This window comes from Eretmochelys imbricata, chromosome 7 (assembly GCF_965152235.1).
Source record: "Eretmochelys imbricata isolate rEreImb1 chromosome 7, rEreImb1.hap1, whole genome shotgun sequence".
Taxonomy (NCBI): Eukaryota; Metazoa; Chordata; order Testudines; family Cheloniidae; genus Eretmochelys; species Eretmochelys imbricata.
The window spans coordinates 117,819,387-117,844,927 of record NC_135578.1 but is presented as its reverse complement, the minus strand read 5'-3'; the positions used below and the strand labels follow the sequence as shown (position 1 = coordinate 117,844,927).

The window sequence follows — 25,541 nt, the reverse complement described above, 5'->3', positions numbered from 1 at the left end:
AGTATAAGGATACAGCTTTTGATAAGTCAACCCTATCCTTTAAAAATGCCCTTTTGCCCGTATGTGCTGCATCTTCCGTTGCTCTCTGCTGATGCTTCTCTATAAACCAGTAGTTCAGAGGTCATACAATCCTGTCACCTAGTAGCCAAGCTTAGCAAAGGAACAACAATGGGAAAATGGGTAATAAATGTATGTCCAGCACATATAAGGTACAATTACTACATAAATCCCCTCCACTGGGAGCTGGGACCAGAACCCTAGTCTTTCTACCATAAAATGAGAAGGCCCTTGTTACTCGATGTGAAGGAGAACTTCTCCACCTTCTAACAGAAGCTACCATATCTTCTTTCTGGGCCAGCCAGAATGAGATAATATCACTCGTTCATTCACACACAGATCTGAAAAGTTATTAATATGCCATCAATTAACTTTTGCTTCCGGTGGCACGCAAAATCCAAGCAGTACTGAGGCTCTTGAGAACTTTAAGAAGAAAACAAAAATTGTCCAAATGTTTAATTCTGCAAAAAGTTTCAGACTCAGTTTGACTTTTGGGGAAGAATGTGCTGGTCAATTTGGTATTTGATCTGAATTGATCTGAACCAGTTCACCAGTCCTTAGTATTGACCAACAAGTAGGACAACTAATTTAGATCACACAAACTTGCAACAGACCATCAGCCTATGTTTGGTATTCCTGGGATGCTGTGGATCAATATACCCTGGTCCAAATCTTGTAAGCTTTAACACATGTTACAAAGCAATGGGAGTTTTGGATGCTTAAGAGCTGCACGAATGGGCCAACCCACACCTCACTAGCTTGTGAAGGAGTCAGGAGCAACTGATGCCACTCCTGATAAAAATTGCCAACACATTGTCCACAGAAGGAATCTTCCTTTCCTTCTTCAAACACACAACAGTCCAACCAACACTGAAAAAAACCCTATCCCGACACATTAATTCTAGACAACTACTGCCCAGTTTCAAACATTGCATTCCTGAGCAATCTCTCAGAGAGGCTAGTCAAAGCACAACTACAAATACATCAAGATTTTCAGAAATGACTAGTGATTGTAGGTGCCTCCGTCTTGAGATGTTTTAGCGGGGCCCTGTCAGTACTTAATTTGTGCCAGGGCTTTGCACTTCACAGCCCCAGCACCTCTAAGCTTGGCAGTTCCTCGCCCCGGCACCTCTGGGATTGCCGCATCAATTATGAAAATTAAAAAAAAAAAATGCTAGAGCCCCGGCACCTAATTGCTTAAGCCCCAGCACCACTTTCATGACAAATTAAGCACTGGGCCCTGTAGGAATGAAGGAAAGTAGATGTGTTTTGTAGTTTAAGTAAAATAAAGAGGTTTTATCAGCCATGGAAAGGCTTTGAATATAAAGTGGGAAAATGTAACAAGGCCTTGAAAACGATTGCTTCTAATTTTTGAATCTATGTGGCATCTGGCAAGATTAGTTTTGGGGAAAATGCTGAGCTCAAAGTTTGGTTGATCAGAAAAGAGAAGCCTCTAATTATCAGGAATAGTTCTAACTAGTTTGAACAATAAAGAAGAGCTGTTCTGTGATGAACTGGTAGTAACCTTTAACATACCAATGTTGTCTTAAAGAAGGAGCACATTCATAAAATCTTGTCTACTCAAGGCCAGGAAAGGGGTCAACCCCAAACTGCCCCATACTGGTTCTTAACTAAAGCTAGCCATTGGCAATGACATCACTTGTTTGTTAAAGAGTATCAAAAGATAACCTATCAAAGTATTCGTTACTAGTACCTGCTTATCCAGTTGGAGCTAGCCAGCATGGGTTTAAGCAACCCTGGGTCTAGGCCTTTTGTGAGTATTTCAATCAAGTGCTTATGAATTTGTTGCTCCATGGGTAATAATAATTGCTTATTATTTGGGCTTTTTAGACATGTTTAGAATAAATTGTATAACTGTCAGGTGGCCCTTGGATTTAATAAAGGAATTTATGGCTGAATTGGTGTCATGGTGGCACCCTGTGTTAATAAGTCAATAATAATTCCAATGGGCCCTGATTTTCAGAATTCCCCTCAAGCACCTACCTTCTGAAAAGCAGGTCCTTTTACGGGCATCTCAAGTTGAACGTACTAAAGTAGAGATGCCCAAAATCTCTAGTAACTTTTGAAAATCTTGGCCCAAGTTTCCAAGGACGAATCAGCAACAGACCAACTTTGAGACCATCAGAGGACTTTCATGATACCCGTGCAAAGTATTAATATTTTATTATTCAATGTGCTTTTTATTTCTCAGAGATAACTGATTAGGAAAAAAATATCACAAAAGGACTTTTCAATGGGCCTAGATCCAGGTTTTATTCAAGCACATCCCTTTCTCCATATATCAAATGCCTATTTCGTTGGAAAATATCACGATACAAGGAAAGAAATTGTACACAAATATACTGCTGTGTCAACGTTATTGATTTTCTCGCCATTTGTAAAGACCTTCATTGTCCTACCATGTTTCTTAAATCTATCAGCATTTCAAAAGGCGACCCTGAGAGCCCCATTTATCTGCAGCTGCACATTCGTTTCATTTCCATTTAACAATCAAAATCATGATTTAAATGCCTAGGACCCCTCTCTGCTTCCATTACGTTAAATGTCCGAGAACAGTCAGTCATCATCCTCTCTCAAAGTACTGTACTCAGTTTCAATAATTTGTGTTGAACTCCTTTGTGGGACTAGGAGAGCTACAAGCCTGTGTGTTTATTTTTTAAATCAAGATCTCATTATCCAGCCTGATTTTCTGAAATCTTAGCAATTTAGTTAAGTATGGTACATTAATCAGGTAGCTCTGCAGCAGCCAGGGTAGACCAGTCTTCTTTTTGGGTCTTCCAGCAATCATTCAAACAATGCAAAAACTCAAGTCCATTGGAGTGGGGAAGGAGTGATGCTCCACATCCTAAATCCCCTGTTGTACATCCACGCACAGCTCAAAGGTCAGCTTCCAAGTGGCAACATTGCTTTCATACAACTTTCGAGAGAGAGAGAGAGAGAGAGAGAGAGAGAGAGAGAGTCTTTTGATGATCCCAGACATGACACCAGTTGCTATACTGTCCCAGCATCAAGCATATTTGGAATAATCCACCACTGTATCATGGATAACTCACATTTCGCATTGTTCCCCAAACACCAGCCACAGCATTAACAGAACAGGTGTCAAAATCCCCAGCTCCATGGATCTCTCCTCCCCAGAACTGCCTTGTTCTTCCCCATTCTTCTTAAAGCAACCATGTCCCAAACATCAAAATGGACAGAATCATAGACTCATAAGAAAATAGGGTTGGAAGGGACCACAAAAAGTCATCTAGTCCACCCACTTCCCATCCACGCTAAGGTAGGACCAGGTATACTTAGGGCTTGTCTACATTACCCGCTAGATTGACGGGCAGCAATCAATCCAGCGGGGGTCAATTTATCATGTCTAGTCTAGACACGATAAATCGACCGCCGAGCGCTCTCCCTTCGACTCCTGTACTTCACCAAAGCGAGGTGGAGTCGATGGGGGAGCGTCAGGAGTTGACTCACCGCAGTGAAGACACCATGGTGAGTAGATCTAAGTACGTCTAAGTACGTCTAAGTTATTCACATAGCTGAAGTTGCGTAACTTAGATCTATCCCCCCCACTAGTGTAGACCAGACCTTAGACCACCTTGACAGGTGTTTGTCTAGCCTGTTCTTAAAAACCTCCAGTGATAGGATTACACAGCCTCCCTAGGTAACCTGTTCCAGTGATTTCCTATCCTGAGAGTTAGAAAGTTTTCCCTAATATCTAACTCAAATCTCTCTTGCTGCAAACATACAGAACAAAGGCTAGGCCTACATCTGGAGTTGGGGGTGTGATTCACCGCTCACATAGCCATACTTGTGCTAGCTCTTGAGAGCTAGCACACTAAAAATAGTAAGGTATCCATGGTAGCATAGAATCATAGACTGGAAGGGACTTGAGAGGTCATCTAGTCCAGTCCCCTGCACTCTAGGCAGTACTAAGTATTATCTAGACCATCTCTGACATGTGTTTGTTCAACCTGCTCTTAAAAATCCCCAGTGATGGTGATTCCACAACCTCCCTAGGCAATTTATTCCAGGGCTTAACCACTCTGACAGTTAGGAATTTTTTTCCTAATGTCCAACCTAAACCGCCCTTGCTGCAATTTAAGCCCATTGCTTCTTGTCCTATCCTCAGAGGTTCAGAAGAAATTTTTCTCTCACTCCTCCTTGTAACAACCTTTTATGTACTTGAAAACTGTTATGTCCCCTCTCAGTCTTCTCTTCTCCGGACTAAACAAACCCAATTTTTTCAGTCTTCCCTCGTAGGTCATGTTTTCTAGACCTTTAATCATTTTTGTTGCTCTTCTCTGGATTTTCTCCAATTTATCCACATCTTTCCTGAAATGTGGTGCCCAGAACTGGACACAATACTCCAGCTGAGGCCTAATCAGAACAGAGTAGAGCAGAAGAATTACTTCTCATGTCTTGCTTACAGTACTCTTGCTAATACATCCCAGAAGTATGTTTGCTTTTTTTGCAACAATGTTACACTGTTGACTCATATTTAGCTTGTGATCCACTATGACCCAAGATCCCTTTCTGCAGTACTCCTTCCTAGGCAGTCATTTCCATTTTGTATGTGAACAGTGAGGTGAGTGGCAACCTGGGCTAGCCGCCCCAAGTACAAACCTGCCTGGATCCCAGGGGTACGTACTTGGGGAGGGTAGCCTGTTAGGGTTGCCAACTTTCTAATTGCTAAAATCAAACACCTTTGCCCATCCCTTTCCTGAGGCCTCACCCCCCACTCACTCCATCCCCCCTCCTGTCACTTATTTTCACGAGGCTGGGGCAGGGGGTTGGGGTACAGGAGGGGGTACAGGCTCTGGGCTGGAGGTGCGGGCTCTGGGGTGGGGCAGGTGCGTGGGATGGGGTTTAGGATGTGGGCTCCAGGAGGCACTGACCTCTGACTGCTCCTGGGAAGCGGTGACGTGTCCCTTTGGTTCGTAGGCAAAGGCACGACCAGGGAAGCTCCGTGTGCTCCATGTGCTGTGGTTCTCGGCCAATGGGAGCTATGGAGCCAGCGCTAGGGGTGGTGCCTGTGCACGGGAGCAGTGCATGAACCCTCCCTGGTTGTCCCTCCGCCTAAGAGCCGGACAAGCCGGCTACTTTCTAGGAGCCACGCAGATCCGGGCAGGGAGCCTGCCTTCCTCTCTGAGCCACCAATCAGACTTTTAATGGCCCGGTCAGCAGTGCTGACCAGAGCCACCAGGGTCCCTTTTTGACTGGGTGTTCCAGTCGAAAACCAGACACCTGGCAACCGTACAGCCCATGCCACTGCTCACAGCTGCCCATGCTTTCACAGCTATACGACTATTTTGAGCATGCCAGCTCAAAGACAGCGAGGGTGATTATGTCTGCTTGAGCTGGGAATCACACCCCCAACTTCATGTGCCGGTGTAGTCTAAAAGTACTGTTAATGGTACGGCTGTCAAGCTTGTCCATGAGGCATAGAAACTACAGGATCACTTAAACTGAAATAATCTGAATTAGGCCCCAGTTCTGCAAACACATCTTCACATGAGTCACTTTACTTGCATGTGTCATCTCGTTAAAACCCATGGGGTGACTCGGTGCATAAAGTTACTCAAGTATGGAGGTGTTTGCAGAACTGAGACCTTAATTTGCAAATTCCATTTTAGTTGGGGGATGAAAAGTTACCTGAGTAAGAGATACCAGAGTATCAATGGCACATTGTACAAAAATTGGTGTCTATGAAGGTTCTGTTCAGACTACATGGACATCCTGAGTAAATATGGGTTTCAAGTCATCTAAATGACTTCACAAACATCATTCTTCTCTGTTTATTTGGAAGTGATGTTTATCCCCTGCACTCAAGTCACAGACGGGCAATTCAATGTGTAATGTGGAAAACCAAAATGTGGTTGATGAATGCAAAACATGGACGAGTCAGACCTCAAATGAGCAAGGTAGAGATATTCATAGACTTAAAACTCTGAATATTTTCAAAAGACAGAAATTTATGCTGCCTCAAGGGAATTTAGCTTGTGCAAATGGTAACTTCTCTCTGGCACATAATAGGTCACAGAAGTCATTTGTGGAAAAGGCAGTCATATAAAATGCAGGGTATCAAACCAGATGACCCAAGTGATCATTTCTGCCACTACTACCTATGACCCTTCAGTCCCTCATTACAGCACAAGTATGTAATAAGGGCAAAATTCGCTACTGTGCAAAGGGCCAGCATGAAGCCTGTGCAACATTTATATCCCAGTTAAGCCCTACAGACAGGATCCCACCCTAATTTATCACCCATGCTGTGGGAGGAAGAAGTCCTAAGTGATTAAATAGTTCTTGGTACCTAGCCTTGTACTGACACTCTGCACAGGGGCAAATTTCACCCCAAATGAACAATCCTTGAACAACTGTTCCCATGCCTTGGCCAACACAGACTTTAAGATCAAAAATGCTGGTGTTCCTCATCTTTTTTCTTATGCAAGCATATATTCTGTGTATACTGCATGGAAATTCCCAATCTATATGCACTGTCTCAATTTCCCTAAACCAGTTAGGTGCCTTGCAAGTGCAGAGGAAAATGAAGTCCCTGCCTCAAAAAGCAAGCTGTCTAAAAGGACACACACAACAGGCTGAGATGAAGCAGCAGGGTCTGCAGAGAGGAGGTGAACGGTACCACCAAGACAGCTGAAACCCTGCTTAATATGGAATTTGAGGGAGACTCTGCGTGGGGGGTCCCCCTTAATCAGGGGTCTGTGTGGGACAATCCAGGACATTATTCCCAGTAATCACCCTACTCCTTCATATCCTGTGCCCTATGCTTCCATACAACAAGAGACACTCCAGAAATGTACAGAAGAGAAGGTAGCCTCTGCCTTTTACAAGCATGTCGGCATTACAAACTCTCACTAAATTGTAACTCAGTGGAGTGCTTGTCTAAGTAAAACCTTTTGGGCTTTGGGAGCATTTTCTTGTCAGGATTTTGTCAGATCCTGTTCAGCTGGCTAGTGGGAGAACTTTCAAGGCAAATAACCTTACATGCAATCTGGCCTCCAGAGATCCTAACATCTCAAAGAGTCTCTCCCCTTCTAAACAATGAAATCATCCCCAGCTAGAAGGTATAAATATGATTGGATATTCGATACCTTTTATGCCCATCCATGTCTTGTAGTCAATCACAGCACCAGACCCTCAGCTGTTGTAAACCAGCATTTATTCAATAGAGCTATGCCAATTTACACAAACACAGGATCTGGTCCATAGTACTTATATTAGCAGTAATGAACATTTAGGGAATGGATGAAGATTAACCAGTCAAGGCAGAAGTCATATCCTAAACTAACAAGACACTAAAAGTCTTTTCATTTACCTTGCGCTTGTTGGTTGGGCAGACGTACAGGTAGCTCAAAATAGTCTTCAGGCCAACCTTATCGTTCAGTTTCTCATATGTTGTCCCATAATCTGTTGACCTATAAATCAAAAGAGAGCTTTAATAAGTACAAATACTTAATCACAAAAGGCACAAGCCACTTGGCTGCTTTTCAGTGTAAAGCCTATGTTTTACATAGTGGAATGGCTCTCTGGAGCTTTTTGAATGATTCATGTAGTATATAATGATGCTTAATTATGTACACACAGCATCATGTGAGTGGTTAACATTTGCATTTAAATTGGATTAGGAAACATTAAAACAGCATCTTCCCACTGCACTTTAAAATAAACACGTTCAATAAGAAACATTAATTCTCGATAGAAGAAGAGATGATGATAATTATTGTAAATGCCAAATAACTGAGAGCGAGGGGCTAAGTTATCACTTCAGTATATTATAAGCTCACTCAATTTTTTTTTACATGAGATACTGCATCCTTTCCAGGCACAGCCAAGTGCTGTTACTTAGTAAAAACAGGCTTCAGAGTAGCAGCCGTGTTAGTCTGTATCTGTAAAAAGAAAAGGAGAACTTGTGGCACCTTAGAGACTAACAAATTTATTAGAGCTTAAGCTTTCGTGAGCTACAGCCCACTTCATCGGATGCATGCAGTGGAAAATATAGTGGGGAGATTTTATATACACAGAGAACATGAAACAATGGGTGTTACCATACTCACTGTAACAAGAGTGATCAGGAAAGGTGAGCTATTACCAGCAGGAGAGCCGGGCGGGGGGGAACTTTTGTAGTGATAATCAAGGTGGGCCATTTCGAAAAACAGACTCCAAGGAGAAACTGCTGAATTGGAATTAATTTACAACCTGGATACAATTAACTTAGGCTTGAATAAAGGCTGGGAGTGGATGGGTCATTACACAAAGTAAAACTATTTCCCCTTGTTTATTTCCCCTCCTACTGTTCTTGTCAACTGCTGGACAGTTGGGTGGAGGGATAGCTCAGTGGTTTGAGCATTGGCCTGGTAAACCTAGGGTTGTGAATTCAATACTTGAGGGGGCCATTTGGGATCTGGGGCAAAAATTGGGGATTGGTCCTGCTTTGAGCAGGGGGTTGGACTAGATGACCTCCTGAGGTCCCTTCCGACCCTGATAGTCTGTGATTCTGTAACACCCATTGTTTCATGTTCTCTGTGTATATAAAATGTCCCCACTATATTTTCCACTGCATGCATCCGATGAAGTGAGCTGTAGCTCATGAAAGCTTATGCTCTAATAAATTTGTTAGTCTCTAAGGTGCCACAAGTACTCCTTTTCTTTTTAGTAAAAACAATGTGTTCTCAGAGTGAAAGCCACTGATTTCCTTTATGAAAGCCCAACAGCATGAGTATTACAGTTAACATGGGCTTGTTGTGTGGGCCATTGGACAGAGGATGGTAAAAAATGCTTAACAACCATACAAATTGATGTGCGTCTTTTGAAAGTACCTCTGATATCAATGTTGCCAATAGAGACATCAGCTATCTGTTCTTAAAGAGGACAAATAAAGAAAACATTTAAGGCTGTCTAATGTAGCCAAGAACTCTATTCTGACACTTGACTGAAACAGAGATCAATTATTAGCAAAAGATGCAATTCGTTATGTGGATCTTGTTTAAAAGAATTATCTTCTAGTATCTAGAAGAATGTGGTAGATGATGGAACACCACTTAGTACTGTCTCGGACTATATACCACAAAAGAATGCAATGTGTTTCTGGACGAGCATAAATATTTTAAAAGAAGAACGTGTACCTTTAAAACAAACACACTACTATCACAAATTTTGTCATTATAAGGCATGGATGTATCACTAAAAACTTCCACTTCCGTTTGCAGATGGCCAGAACATCGCCTCCCATCCTATCATTCTGATGCCTGGCTACCGACATCCATCATCTCCAGGTTTGGCTATTACATCTCATTGTATCTAGGAATTAAACCAAGGGCTGACCAGAAGATGGCAATTCCATTTCTCAGCAACCTTCGAGGTTTCAAAATTTGTTTTAATTCCACATTTTAAAGAAAACAAAACCTTTCAAATATTTTTTTGCAAAAAACGGAATTGTGTCAAAGTGTCCGTTTGGGGATCAAAACACAAGCTTTATAATAAGACAATTATATGTTGACCCATTAGGTTAGAACGCTGTCCTGGGATGTGGGAGAACCAGGTTGCAGTCCTTGCTCTGTCTGATTCATAGCCGAGTTTTTCATCCTAATCAATGCCCTAACCACTAGGCTACATAGCAAGCAGGCATATGTGTCGTCCTCCCCCGCCCGCTCTCTCTCTTTGTTTTTGCCAAAACGGATACCGCTCTGAAAACCATTTCAGTTCCGTATATTTTGGCAAAACTGTTCCCACCAGCTCTAACTAAACCGCACACCCAGAAAAAAAGCTCTACCTGGTACAAAATGCAGCCACTTCACTGCCTGGCAACCCAGCTCAACATAAGCATGTTACCGAGTGTGCCACTCTCTACGCTGGTCCCCCACGGAATCCAGAATCCAGCTGAAGCTTGCTGGATTCCAAGCCTCCCACGGGATTGGCCAAAGAGTCCCCCATCCTCGGTGACTGTGCGCTCCCAAGACAGCGATATTCCACCAGAACAACGAAGCCATCAGCAAGTCGGAGGCGGCTTGTGACAACAGGGGATAGCTGGGCCTAAACTAGCACATTCACTCCCACAAAGACATAAGCATGACCATGGCCTTGTGTTAGTGGCTAAACTTACGTCGATGATCTTCTCTCACACATGCACAGCCCCACACAAACGATTTCGCCGATGGGCTGAGAAGGAAGGAAGGGGGGGAGGGTATCATTACCGTTAGTTCTTCTTCTGAACGAATGGGAGATGCTGTAATGCTATGATGCTGGAAGCCATGCGCAGTAGGTAGAATACAACAGAATCCTGAATTCCTGGCTTCCCTCTGTTACACCAGCCATTTCTTAACACTGCCTCCCCGTGGCCAAGATCTGCATATGCTCTTTATTGATATTTCTGCTGCAAATTGTGTGTGGCACCAAATTCTGCCTCTGTTTAAACTGAGATGATCAGTAAAGATGAAAAAGTATAAGTTACCAAAGGGCAGAATTTGGCTCAGAGCCTTAGGAATCTGTATATTGATGAATGGGTGAATGTCTCCCTTTAATTGCACTAATGTTATCTCATTTATTTTGATAGAGTGGCACCAGGAAAATGGCCAGGAGAATTCACCACATAAATTTTATTATGAAGATATTAAAAACAAAAAGCCACACAGCAAAACAAGACAAAACAAGAAACCAACCACTAAACAGATATTTCAGGTCTATTGTAAGTAATAATCTTATATTCAGAATTACTAGCCATTTTTTCTGACTCTCCAGGCAATTATTTTGCACTCATGGCTTTATTTACAAGGTAACATTATATACAGCTGGAAGAGAGTGCTTCTGTCAACATCTATAACAGCACTAGAAACAGTAGAAAGCTTGGGGAAAAGAACAAGATGTTTTGCAGATGAACAAATATGCAAGTGATCAAAGTAGCTAGCATCTGATTTCAGTCTTATCCATAATCCATGCTTTTCGTGATTCTGCCTGAACTGACTAATAATCACACACTCCAGAAAACATAACTAGACATATCTTATTTGCATCTGTTTTTTCCTGTTCCTCTCATGCCATTTGAATGCTGCCTTTCTTTTTTATATCTGGACTAAATATTATCGACAGAGCTGGTCAGAACCTAGAATTCTGTTTTGCTGGAAATCCTCATTTTTTCCTTCATTCCCAAGTCACCGTGAAAATTCAAAATTTCACGTGGAACAAATATTGTATATCAGAAAACCTGAAACTTTTTTTGGCTGTCTCAATGATTGGTCCTGCTTTGAGCAGGGGGTGGGACTAGATGACCTCCAGAGGTTCCCTTCCAATCCTGATATTCTGTGATTCCGTGATTCTTGTCTGTATGGACAAAACTTTTCATTTTGACTGTAGTGTTTCCCCTTGTTACATTATAACAGAAGCCAAAATGGTGAAGTCAAAACAAGATGCTTCAACTTTATCAAAATGAATCTTTTCAATAATTTTCTATCAAAAATTCCAGCAACATAGATAGATCATTCCCATGGAATGCTTTGATTTAGTTGAATGAGCATTTTTGGACAGAAAACTGTTCTGATGGAAAAAAAACTGACCAACTGGGCAGAAAAACAAGGTTTTCTTTCTTTACTGCAATATTTAAATTATATACCTACCATGGTTCCAAGTGAACAAGGTACTTAAACACACATATAACTTTAAGCGCAACAGTAGACTCACTGACTAAAGCTGGTAAAGAAAAAATATTATTTTCTGCAAAAAGCTTAGAAGAAAACATGTTTTTTGCAAGAGTTTTCAAGTTTTCATTGGAAAACAAAAAATGTGAAAATTTGTTGGGGGTTTTTGTTGTTGAAATCATGACAAATTTTGACAAAACACATTAATTGTCACAAAACTTACTGTTTTGTTAAAAAGCCATTTTGTTGACTGGGAGAAAAATGGTAAATTATATTTGATTAACTCTCTCTGGACAACTCACATGCTTAAGAGTACCCACATGCTTAAATAAGATACTGAACTGGAGCATATTTTGACCTCTGCAGCACTGAATGGAGGTCAAGACTTCCACCTGCATCCCGGGAAGGCAGTGCTTTATTCCACGTGTGAAGCGTTAAGTGTGCCTGGATAAACTCTTGGGATGCGGCTGCTCTACCCCTGCCCAGAGGAGGCCACTATTGTCAAGGTTCCATATTCCCCTGACTATGTAGGTGTGCAGGAGAGTTGGACTGGTAACCATGGAGAGTAAAATCTTCCATTTGCTTACAGGACAGGTAGAGTAGAGGCACATTAGGCCTGCCAACTTCGTACTCACACAAAACCGAACGCCCTTGCCCCGCCCCTCCTCAGAGGCCCCGCCCACACTCACTCCATCCCCCCCTGTCGCTCACGCTCCCCACCCTCACTCACTTGCTCATTTCACTGGGCTAGCTCAGGGTGGTTGGGGTGCGGGAGGGGGTGAGGGTTCCGGCGGAGGTGCAGGCTCTGGTGTGGGGCCAAAGAAGAGAGATTTGGGGTGCAAGATGGGGCTCTAGGCTGGGGCAGGGAGTTGGGATGCAGGGGTGCAGGCTCTGGGGTAGGGCTGGGGATGAGCAGTTTGGCGTGCAGCAGGGGGCTCCAGGCTGGGATCGAGGGGTTTGGGAGATGGGAGAGCGATCAGGTTTGGGGTGCGGCAGGGGGTTGGGGTGCAGGCTCTGGGAGGTGCTTACCTCAGGCGGCTCCCAGAAGCATCAGCAGCATGTCCTCCCTCTGGCTCCTACGCAGACGCGCGGTCAGGAGGCTCTGCGCGCGGTCCCATCCGCGCGGTCAGGAGGCCCTGCCCCCAAGGCTCCCATTGGCCGCGTTTCCCGACAAATGGGAGCTGCAGAGCCGGTGCTTGGGTGGGGGAAGCACATGGAGCACCCTGGCTGCCCCTACGCCTGGGAGCCAGAGAGCATACATGCTGATGTTTCTGGGAGCTGCACAGAGCCACGGCAGGCAGGGAGCCTGCCTTAGCCCCACTGACCAAGCTTTTAACGGCCCGTTTGGTCCTTTTCGAACAGGCAATCTTAGGCAGGATGGAGACTTAGCCCTATATGAACAGTCAATAAAAAGCTTGTTGTACATCTTGGTAACCACTGCTTACCAGAATCTCCAAATTGGTAACATGGTTGTTCAACTGATTTACTCAAATTGCTGCAAACCCTTGTGCGGACACTCTTAGTTCAAGTTCAGAGTGCCTTATTTTGATTTAGCTTAAATCTATTCCCAATCAACCTAAGCAACACCAAACTAAGCCACTCTGAAAATAAACAGAGTATCCACACCGGGGTTTGCACCAGCTTAACTAAACCAGTTTAAAAATCACACCTTTAATTAAAGCAGTGCAACTTTCTCATGCAGACAAGCCCTTACTGCAGTTACGCTAACACATAGTGGGTGCTACTGGAATTCAAATACTAACGTGTGTAATATTCAGAGACAGAGCATTTGGCTTGTTCCTGATCTGATGGACACCCATTTTGCACCATACAAATTTCATTAGCTTCAGGGGCGTCAATTCTGATTTGTACCAATGAATATTTAGAATGAGACTCTTTAATGTTTATCTGAAATCAAACTTATTTTTACACGCAGCCAGCAAGACAAACACTTTTACTTTTTACCCAGCCTAATGACCTGACAATAATTAAACAGCACCAAACATCCAAACGGGTACGAATCTGACTTCTCTGTGTAACTAGCTGAAAACATCTAGAATAATTTATGTTTTATAAAATGTTTGTGAGAAAGTTGGCATTTAAATAACTTCATTATTATTCATTGACAGCTTTTTTTCTCCCTCTCTATTCCCATCAGGACAAATGACATTTCTATTACAGTATTATAACAAACTCCTGCACATTTTAAATAGTCACAGAATTCCATTAGTCCACCTACTGTCATGAATATCTCAATCCATTCCTCACAATATTTCAGAATAGGCAATCAGCATCAACCGGTGACATGAACCCTAAGGAAATTATCTTCTACTGCCTTAAATATTGGGCACTGAAATCCAGAAGCCTGGCATTATAAATGTATTGTTTTAAATATATTGCTTGATATGTTGTTATTTACTTGCTTCTGTCAGAAACGTAGGGGCTGCCTGTATTTCTCTATTTTACCTTAGCTGCTGCAAACATGAAAGTCAGCCAGTCACCACACAGCCATGCAGAGAGGTCTGTCTGGGGCACTTGAACAAGAAAAATAAACTGTACTTGGATTCTGGCCCATATAAATATTGTCAGTTTCTCCTCTGACAGCCTAGCAGTTTGTCCAGAGTCCTGAAAAGGAACACCATCAGAATAGAATAAAATAAAGCTCATATTAAGATACACAAAATTCTAGCTAACAACTCAAAGCATCGAATAAAAAGATTTTTTTTTTAACATTTAATGTACTTGGTACCATTTATGCTGTTTGTTTCTTTTTCCGCTTCACTCCACTTGAGTGGTGAAACAGATTGGTTTAATTTTCTGCTTCTTGTGCATCGATACAATACAATTTTATTCTCTTGTTTGATTTCTTTTTAAAATCATGAAACTATTCGTATTTCTATTTTGTTTTGTAATCTATTTATTGTTCCAGTTTGCTGCTTTGACTCCTTTCAAAGCTGTGCTCACAGCAGGCTACATTCATAGATTTTAAGCAGGGGCGTCATTTCAGAAAAATTCTTGGGAGGGGGTCTCCTGGCATCAGCATCACAGTATCTGCCTTCCTGCCCATGACTGCTCATGAGGGGGATTAGCAGGCCAGTCCCATCCCAGAGAGGCGGTGCACCAGTCCTATCCTAGGGAGCATGGAGCAGAGGGGCGGCCTAGGACAGGGCCCCGCTTTCTCCGCACTCAGCTCCAGGCTAAGCTGCATCATTGCTGCCTGTCCAGCTGCTGAGGAGAGGGGGCAGTGCTGACAATACGGTGATTAGTAGCCACAGCGTGCCACACAGCGACCCCCTCAAGCCCAGGGTAGACACCACAGCATGAGCTGACAAGGAGCTATGAAAAGTCAGAAGGGGGGGTCAACTGCTGCCTGTGCCCCATAACAAATCATCTCCCTGGTTTTAAGGCCTGAAGAGACTATTAGGTCATCTGGTTTGACCTCCTGTATGACACAGGCCATAGCATTGCACCCAGGTACTATGGAGCTTACACAGGTTTACACCAGCTGAGGAGCGAATCTAAACCACTTTTCAGCAGCAATGTTGCTGGCATTTGGAAGACAGGGCTCATCTCTGCCGGGGCAGAACAGGGTGTGGCAGGCTGGGGCTTACAGCAGACTCTCATTGCTGTATTTGCAAAAGAAAAGGAGGACTTGTGGCACCTTAGAGACGAACAAATTTACTTGAGAATAAGCTTTCGTGGGCTACAGCTCACTGCATCCGATGAAGTGAGCTGTAGCTCACGAAAGCTTATGCTCAAATAAATTTGTTCATCTCTAAGGTGCCACAAGTCCTCCTTTTCTTTTTGCGGATACACACTAACACGGTTGCTACTCTGATAGCTGTATTTGTAATGCTTGAATAAAGGAATCACGAAATTGTAATGAACAAGCTGTCTGTGCCTTGTGACAAAGAACACTGGAGCTGGTAGAGGAGACGACCCTGATTTTAAGAGACCCACTTCCCGCCTTGTGCAGTCTCAGACCATGGGCTCTGGCCCAAGCCTGAACATCTGCAATGCAATTTCATAGCCCTTCAGCTCAAGCCCAAGTCAGCTGACCTGGGCCAGCCATGGGTCTTTTACCACAGTGTAGACATACCCTACAGGATCATTTTAGGTACAGTGCTAGTCTCCCATCCCTTCAGCTGAATCTGTCTTTCCTGTATTGTTTATAGCTAGGTACCACAGTATCCCATTGATTTTTGTCATTCAACCCGTTTCACAAAAGCCTATTATCTCACGGTCCTCTTCCATTGTTAGACAGTTTAGTTCACCGCGTTTTGCTATTAAGCTTCTCACACTGCTATATGGCCATTTACAGCTTTTCCTTTTGGCCTCGTGCCTACTTTGATTTAACTCCTTTGTCCATAACCCTGTTACTTGTCCAGGATCTCAGCCTCTTCTGATCTTAATTTCCTCCTCAGAGTTCAACTGCAATTTCTCGCCTATCCTTTATTACCAGAGATAGCTACTTTTGAGTGACAAACACCCCCAGCAGATGGTCTTGTTTCACTTCAATTCTCCTCTGCAGCTGAGCTTTTCCCAAGCTTCTGGTTTAAATAAAATCCCCAGTCCTGGCATACTTTCAGAGACAAGCGCTTCAATTTGATTTAGATGGAGTCAAGTCTTTCTGTATACCCACTCTCCCCTACTTAACACATTTAAACCCTGCTTCTTTACACCATCATCCGACTATTTGAACCCTTAAATTTGCCCTGGCCCAGCTCATGGAGACAAAAGCATTTCCAGAAAAGCTTCAATAGGCCCTAGACCTCATCCCCTTTCCAAGTAATCAGTTTAGCTTCCAGGAAATGTCTGAGGTTTCCCTATGGGCTTGATCCTGCAAGGGGCTAAGCACTCTAGCCCACAAGAAGTCCCATTGAAGTCAGTGGGTGCACACATATACCACCTGGCTACAAGCCTTGCGTTCTGCACTCTGTGCAGCAAATGGGCTAGCACCTGCCCTGACTAATCTGCTGTATTCCTGCCTTCATAGTTCCTCTTTCTGACTGGGTACTATTCCCCAAAGCATTCAACCTGGGCCAAGTGCTTCAGTTGGAAGTCAACTCCCATTGGGAAGCACTGTGCCTGGGTGGAGAAAGCACTCAACTGTGATTTGGGGCTCTATTCTTGGCTCCGCCACTGGCCTGCTGGGTGACCCTGGGCAATTCACTTGGTCTCTCTCTGGCTTGGTTTCCTCATCTATAAAATGGGGATACTGATACTGACCTCCTTTGTAAAGAGCTTTGAGATTTAAGAGCTAGCAATTATTATTAATTGCAGTGGGAGCAGAATTAGGCCAGGGTTGAGCACTTTTGGAATTTTACCCATTGCCTTTAAGACAGAAGCAAAGTGGTTTTACTTTTGTTTATAAGAGTAACTGATATTCTTTACTCTATTCCACTGACCAGCCTGGCCCCCTCAGTACTGGACTAATTCGGTCAGTGCCTTTTCACTCCGTCCTAAGCCTCCCAGTTTGGGATTGGCCTTGCTTTGTATTTATGCCTTCATGGCTCACAGCACAGGCCCTTTGCCCTTCCCCCACACTCAAATACCCGTTTCTCAGCTGGCTTTCCCTGTGGTCATTCATTTCAGACATGGGCTAACTTGCAGGCTACAGAGAAACTAGTTCAAAGTTTTATTACCTTCAAAGAGACTCCTTCAAGAGGGAGGTTTTATTACCTGCCCTGACAGCACTGACAGCTCTACCAATTAGACAGCACCACTTTAAAAGTCTATTTTTAAGTGGCATGGCTTAAATTCCACCATTAAAACATCGTAAATTTAGTCTGAAGGGTTGGAATTAACTTTTAACAGGTTCAAGTTGTGGGGGGCGGGGTGACGCAGAGATTTGCTCACTAGGATCCACACAGAGTTCAAAACTTCTGAGGATGAAACCTTACTTGTATGGCCCCCATTCCCCAGTATCTGAGCACCTCACACTCTGGAACGCCTTTATCTGTGAGGCAGGGCAGCGCTATTATTCCCAGACAAGTCTCCCTAGTCCCTAGCTAGTACCCCTAGCCATTGAGCCATCCTTGCTCTCCTTAACTGTATGCATAAACACAGGCTCTTATAATCCACGGTTAAGCAACTGCTTTTGTCCTTCTTGCCCCTAGGCTCCAATTCAATTTCCAGTTGACAGCAGCTTTCTTTCCATGAAAGCGCCACCTACAAAAACTTCCTTGAATACTTTATAGCGGGGGGAGGGGAGGGTGGAAAGACAGTGTAAAATGTTTGGCTTTTTACACAAAACTGTAGAAACTTGACATCGTTAGGGCTGAGAATAACTTTTCCCCACATCGATTTCCTCTTTTTTTAAATTTTTTTTTTAATCAACTTTTATTTGAAGCAGGTTCAAGGAATAAAAGTGCTGCCGCCCATCTCTCTCTCCAAACCCTTCTCCATTTTTGGTTTACACGGTCGGCAGGCAGGAAAAAGGACACATTCTAGCACAAATACTCCTGCCCAAGTATTGGGCTGTAGGGTTACCTAGACTGTCAGATTTGGGCAGCAGGGACCATATTTTTGTTGTGTGTTTGTACAGCGCCTAGCACAGTGGGGTCCTGGTCTGTGACGGGTGCTTCTGCAGTAGCAATTAATAATAACAGGATGTGGAGTTTCTCTGCCTGCAGTGTGAGGCGAGAAATCCTCCCAGTCAGGCTGCACTGGGCTCTGCTGTTCCACCCGTGTCATGAGAAGCCACAGAGCAGTTCACTCTTCAGCCCTATCCCCAACCCATATCCAGCCTGGCCTTCTTGCAGCTGCTGTGTGTTGGCTTGTACAGAGCCGAGCGGCACGCGGGACGTACATGCCCCAAACCCTGCCTGTCCCCAGATTGGGCAACACAACTGCACTGGTTTCACTGCCAGCTTGTGACTGCAGAAGCGGTAGGGTTGCCAACTCTGACCGAAGCTATTCCGGTAGATTTTTTTTTCCCCAACATGACCAAATGTCATTAATTGAACTGTACCTATTAAAATCTCCCGGATTGCTTGCAGTAGTCACCGGGAGATTGATGCCGATTCCGGTAGACTCCTGGCCAATCTGGGAGCATTGGCAACCCTAAGAAGTGGTGGCTGTCTGCGACCGAGTCCTTCATACATAAGTATCCCTTTATCTTCCAGCCTTGCCAGGGAGCCTGGATGGGGTTTGCTGAGTTGCCTGTGTACCCCTGTTCTTACGCCACCGAGATGGGCTGAAGTATCACCATTGCACGGATGTCCGTCTGGAAAAATGAAACGTGCAGAATAAATGCACATCTCTGTGTGCAACCAGGGCAATAAAACCTCAGAACTATCTTACTCATTGCTCTGAATCAGACACTTCAGAGGACGCTGCCAGGAAAGCACGTGGGGTTTAGTGAAATGTACATAGCCCTTCTCATGATGAGCCCCCAGCAATGCTTCTTGCTCCTCAGGTAAACAGCCGCAATAGGCTTCTGAGACAGTATCACCTGAACACGCAGTAAGGAATGCTGAATAGGGCCTTACGGATTCAGTTGGGTGCGACAGCCACAGCCCTGTGTCGAGGGTAAATTCAGGGGGAGATTACAGAAACACAAGCCTTGCTAGAGCTCCCAAGCACGCAGGGCTAGTGCACATGCTGACCCACCCCTTGCAATGGTGCAGCATGCTCCCAGCTCTGCCGGCCAGTGTGGGTGCATTGCCCCTGGCTAGGCTCAAGCCCCAGGGCTCTCGCTGGGAGCAATCCCTGCGGTTGAGAAAAGCGTGGGGATTGATACTTTAACAGCTGCTGCGTGTGGGGATTGTGATAGGTTATACCTGTCTGGTACCCCCTTGGGGCAAGGCTGGGTACCTCTCTTATCCCGGACATCCTTCCCTGGCTGACAGTGTTACTGTAGATTGGTTTCATAGCCTCAGTCTCAGCCATTCGGTAAGTGCCTCTGAGGAAGTCTGGTCCCCTTCCAGGGGTGCCAAAGAGTCCAAACGAAAATGGCAAAATACTTCTGCAGCCCACAAAGGCAGGGTCCCTGCAGTCCCATGCTGTGTCAGGGGTATGCAGTCCCCAGGAAGGGGTCCGGGCTCCTACCCCTCGTGTATTCAAACCAACAGGGTGGAGTCCTAGGGCTCCCAAAAGATAAAGGCAAGAAAAGAAAAGCCAAACCCTCTTCTTCCTTGGAGGGCCTCGGTGGTCAGAGCTCTGAGCCACACAGTTCCCCAGTAAATAAACCCTGCTTCCTGGGGCTGGGGAGTCCTGTGCTCCAGCTCTGCTGGCTTCAGAACACTCTACCTCCCTGAGCTAGGATCTTCCCTTTCAAGCGTCCTCCCTCCCCAAGCTTGACAACCTACACACGTGCAGCGGGTGGGGGCTAACTGTGACCTGAGGAACTCTTTAATCCCTTCCTGACCGCTGAGGGGATCTGCCCCCACAACAAGGATGAAAGAGAGACGCTTTTGCACCTTTCACCTCCTCCCCACCACCCACACCTATGCAGAGGCTGGGCATGATCGCGGAGGAGAAACTTGACCGATGAAGCCTGAGAGTACCATTGGTGAAGGGAAACCACATGGGAATGGCCTATTGTCAGCTAAGAACAGAGAGCAAAAAATCGTAGCCACATTGGGGGTGGGCAAATGAAACTAAGCCAGCCACAAAGAGGGGTAGATTGGTCCCATCAGAGCAAACCAGGGTAGCTCAGGGACAGGAGGGTTAATACATGAAGGAGTGCACCCCACGGATAGCCCACAAAGGAGCAGACTGCTGTATGGCCCCTAATCAAAGCTGCTAGCCTCAACACATGCAGTAAAAGTACCAGGAGCCTGACCACACTCACAAGCCAATACCCTGGTGGCAAGCCTGGGCAGTAGGTCTCTGCCTACTATTCTGCTGAACACTAGATTCGAAGCCCTGCCTTATAGAGAGGGGAAGAGGTTATCCCCTCTGCCGTCTTGTCCCCGTGTCAGTGCAGGATAGAGAGGTAGAAGCACTGTCTTCAGTTACTCAGGCAGTGCTGGTGAAACATCCCTCTATCGGGTCACTTCAAGTCGCCCCACCCTGCAGCTCATCAAATTGGCCACAAGGCAGCATAGCTCATTTAAAGCCTCCATGTTTAACAATCCAGCCGTCTATTGTACGAGCCTCGAAGCTGTGATTTAATGGGCTCTTTTACACCTGGTTCTGATGTCCCTGTCTTTTTCAATAGAAATAACATTTCATCACGTTGCAAAGACAGGCTTTCTTCTCGCCTGGCTCCGAGTAGTTGCAAATTAAAGGTTGGGAAAAAATGGAAAATTTCACACACAAAATGTCAAACCTGGATTTGGTGGGAGTGAATCACTTTTGATTCCCTTTACTGTCACTCTCATTTTGCTGAATATCTGTCCTTTGTCATTTGAACAAAGATTTTCCTTCATCCATTGTACAATGACTTCTCTTGCCTGTAGGCTAGAGCTGGTGAACACAAGACATCAGTCGTTCATAAAATCTGTATTCAAATGCCGTACCCCCATCTCCCCTTGTGATCTAGGGTCATATTCTGATCTCACTTCCATTGGTGTAAATCTGGAGTACCTCCAATTAATTCAGTGGTGTTACACCCGTGTGAAAATGGAGTGAGACAGAACGACTAGGTGACATAGCTCAGAGCTTTCCCTGTCTTTCAAGCAGCGGCTTCCACAAAGATCCCTGCTGTCAGTGTGCAAGACTCAGAGTAGCTGTTCTTTTCAACATACCTTGCTCACCTTCTGAATGAGAATTTATACCGCTGCCCTAATCACTCAGTCACAAAAGAGGCCACACGCCATTGTCTGTAAGAGCAGGGATGTAAATCCAGGCATCCTGGCCAAATTCCATTCTGGGGTACATTGCTGCCTTGCTAAACCCCTCTTTTTCAGGAGGAAAATTTTCCTTCTTCACTTCCTGTTTTAAAGTTCAGATGTGCACTGGGCGAGGCTGGTTCAGTTGATACTTCCAAGCGTGTAGCTAAAGGCCCCCGCCAACCCCCCGCTATGTGCAGGCTGAAATGATAGTGTGTTTGTTTCTGCATCTTCTGCAACGTGCGCCATGCTGACGGAGCTCAGCAGCACTGCATCAAGTCCCCCGAGGGATCAGCATGTCTCCTCATTCTCGTGAGGCTGGAAACATGGTTCTCAGAACTAAAGAAAATGCAGCTACAAAATGCTTGGAAATTATGTTAAAAACGGAAAGAAAAAAAGTTGTGAATTTTATTAAACTGGCTCTAACCATTTTCTCCTTCCTATGGGTTCTTCCTATTGCCTGTCAAAGTTGAGTGGATTTCCTTGCCCATCTTCCTGGCTTTGTTCCTATCCACTTGTGTGTGAGGGCAGTTGGAGAGGCAATCCCCTTCCGAGAACATCCAGTGCTGCTCTTTAATCACATGCATGGGTGGCTACTGAATGATATAACCTTATAATGCATTCCTTCAAGGAAAGGAAGCCCATGCCATGTAGGTCCTTTCCACTCCTGCTGGGACCTACGGAGCCAATTTTCCACCATCCATCAATCACCATTCTAGCACACCCATCATTGTAGGATTTGTGTTACTATTGCAACATCGAAAGATAACACAGCTTCTGGGTTAGTAGCAGCCGTGTTAGTCTGTATTCGCAAAAAGAAAAGGAGTACTAGTGGCACCTTAGAGACTAACCAATTTATTTGAGCATAAGCTTTCGTGAGCTACAGCTCACTTCTACAGCTTCACTACAGCTTCTAGGCCAGCCGATTCAATGCCTTTTGAGGTCAACACAAAGACTCCCATTGACTTCAACCAACTTTGGATCCGCTCCCTAATTCTTCTTCTTTAAAATTACATTTTAACAAGACTTCAGGAGCCCAGTAGGCTACATGCTTCCAAGAAAACACAGATTAATGATTTCACATGACCATATTATTTACCCTGGGAATGTCTGTATCATTGCAGTCAGATTGCTAAGCACTTGCACATTAAAGGAGTTCCTTTTGGTGTTTTGTCTCCCCACTTCAACCCCATTCCAGCTAAAAATCACATTAATAGCTAGGTTTGGGGGACAATAATAATCAAAGTATTAACTTTCTAATTGATGGCAATGGCCAGAATAATTTCAAGCAACCCTTGTGGCCGGTTAATGGGTTCTGTAGTTTGGGGGCAGAACAGCACCTCCATCAGTGAGATGTGACATAGTTTGATATCCCCACTCACCCACAGAGATTGTAATCCTGTGTCAGAGCAGTGCCATTGAGAAGGTGAGAAATGGAAGGTCAAAAACCACCCTGCAGTTGGCTCAATGAAAACGGGCGCTGTGCCCACCTGGTAGAATTCTATTTCCACCTGTATTAATGCCACAAATCAGAACAACTGCTTTAACAGTCAGGGGCAGGAGGGAATTCTGTTGCATGGCAAAGAACGGTAGCTATGCTACTTCTTTTAGCAGCATGCCTGCAAGAGATGCTTGTTCTATATTTCTATGTCCATATATCTGAATCACAACTTTGTTGTGCTAGCCTGAAATAATTTCATGATGTTTTAAGGGTCCTGAAAGCTGCAGAAAAGTCTTGTCAAAGCCATGAGCCAGATCCTCAGCTGGTGTAAATCTAAACACAGGAATGCCATTTTATAACTAGCTAAGGATGAGTCTACTATAAAAAAATTGGGAGTGATAGAAAGCTGGTAGAGCTGGTGAGCAAACAGAATTTCCACCCCACTGCAAATGTTAACGTTTTGAAATTTGTTTTCATCCCAAATAGGTATTTCAAAGATTTTGGGGTATTACAAAATTCCCCCAAAAAATCTATTCAGAAACATCAAAACCTTATCAAATCACTTCATTTTAGTAATTTCAAAACATAAATGGCTAAATATCAAATTATAATTTTAATATATGGGAAATTTAGAATGAAATACTCCATTTCGATTTTGAGTCATTTCAAAAATTTCCCATTGTAAATTTCATCAGAATTGACACATTCCCATGAAATATTTCAGTTTTGGAAAGCTATTCAGTTGAAAATGTTTGAACCAGCTCTTTGAGCTATAGTTGGAGATAGGACAGGATATTAGATGGAGCTTTAACTGAAAATAGCAGTAGATACAAGCCTAAAAAATTAAAACACATGGTACCTCAAATCTATATTCCTTGTGCACTCAGGACTCTTAGGGTGTGTCTACATAGCATTTTGGAGTAAGCTTCCAGCCCAAGTCCACGGACTCGGGCTAGAATGGCTCCTGCTAGTGCTTTAAAAGTATCTGTATAGACAGTGCTTTGAAGCAAGCTCACCCCAGTCCCTAAATTTCAGAGCCTGAGCTCCAGCCTGAGCCACAATGCCAAAAGCCATGTCTACACAGCTATTTTTCAGAGCATTAGCGCAGGCCTTACTGCACGGAATTTGTTGACCAGGAAGCTCGCTCCCAGTTGGTCCAAATTCCTGTGTAGACACACTCTTAGTGACTTTCGTATGCCAGAAATCAAAGATTTCACCAAAGAAGAATGAGTTGTTGCTTTAAAACTTACAAACGCACCCTGTTTATTGTTGTTGTTTAGTGTATGAATAACTTGGCCTATAATTTCTGTGCCTCTTTTAAAGATTATGCATCAACTAGAGTTGCAGAGAGGCAAGTCAGCTTGACCTTTTTCTTCTCTCTCTCTCTCTTTTTTTTTTTTTGGCAGAAGTATATTTATCACTGTGTATCTGAAGGATCAGCTGGGATGTAAAGCATGCTATTTATAGGTACTCTTGGGATACGGAGCAGGAGCCAGTAAATTGTTCCCTTGACATCTAACCTTAGGTCAACTCCAGCAACAGAAGATGGATTTTCACAGGAAATGAAATGAAAGCATAGAGCAGAAGATTAATACAGTTTCTAAGCCCAAGAATAAAGCATGCCGCAAGCCACTCTGGAGAAATATGGCCAGCGGCATACATCATCTTTTGAGAACACAGCAAGAGGTGGTCAAGGTGAGGTGTTCCAGCAGTCTATTAGCGAATTGAGAGACTGGTGTTTCTGTGTCAGGCAATTATAGTCTAATATTCTAGAGATGAGCTTCATCCCTCCCGTGCCATGTTTCTGAAAATGATCTTTATAAGTCAATGCCTGCTACAGATAAAATGGTATCTTAGCTTATGTCATTGGTAAATGATAGAACACAGCTAAAGCCACAGCATGGATCCCCATACAGAAGCATCTTGTCTCCTACAATGTCTAATAACCATTTTGCTCTAGGTTATGAGAGTATCCGTTTTTAGTGCTCAAAGGAAATTTTTTTGGGGGGGGAGGGGCGGTGTGCAGGAAAGCCTATGAATTGAAGCACTGTAAATATTCCTCTTTACTAATATTCTCTCACTGATGGGCTGTATTCCTCTGTTACTTGTACCTTGTATCTCAAATTCTTTACTGACTTAATCAAAGAAATTGCATCGGGGGGTGGGGGGATTCAAAACAACCTATTTTTATTTAGTTAGATTTAAAAGGATAAAGAGAAGCCTATCCAAGGCTCCAGGTGTACCCAACACATTATACCATACAATGAAATGCCACCAGGATTACAATTATGATTCCAACGGCAACTCAGCCAGCCAGAAGCCTTCTGAGATTCCTACCCACCCCGTCATCACTATAGGATGCAAAGCCTCAGCCCTGTCAAGCTAGGCTCTTGTGCAACATGCCTGGAAGGTCAGCAAATTCAGGATATTTTGGACCAACGGGAGAAGCAAGTTCCAGAGTCTCATCCAAAGGGATTGGGATGTTCAATTCTCATTAGTTAGTAAACAAAATTAATAATAATTGTAATGCCAAGGGGAAAATGGTCACCCAAACCACTTATGTAGCCTCAGCAGGAAACCCTATCTTTTTATATT

The 25,541-nt window shown here is 44.0% G+C and overlaps 1 protein-coding gene across 1 annotated transcript in view; it reads right to left on the bottom strand.

Moving 5' to 3' along the window:
• Window positions 1-25,541, bottom strand: part of SORCS1 (sortilin related VPS10 domain containing receptor 1) — a 407,920-nt gene that overhangs the window by 218,412 nt on the left and 163,967 nt on the right. Inside the window, exon 3 of the mRNA XM_077821796.1 lies at window positions 7,415-7,514. Within this exon, the coding sequence (XP_077677922.1) occupies window positions 7,415-7,514 (100 nt within the window). The remainder of the gene's footprint in view (window positions 1-7,414; window positions 7,515-25,541) is intronic.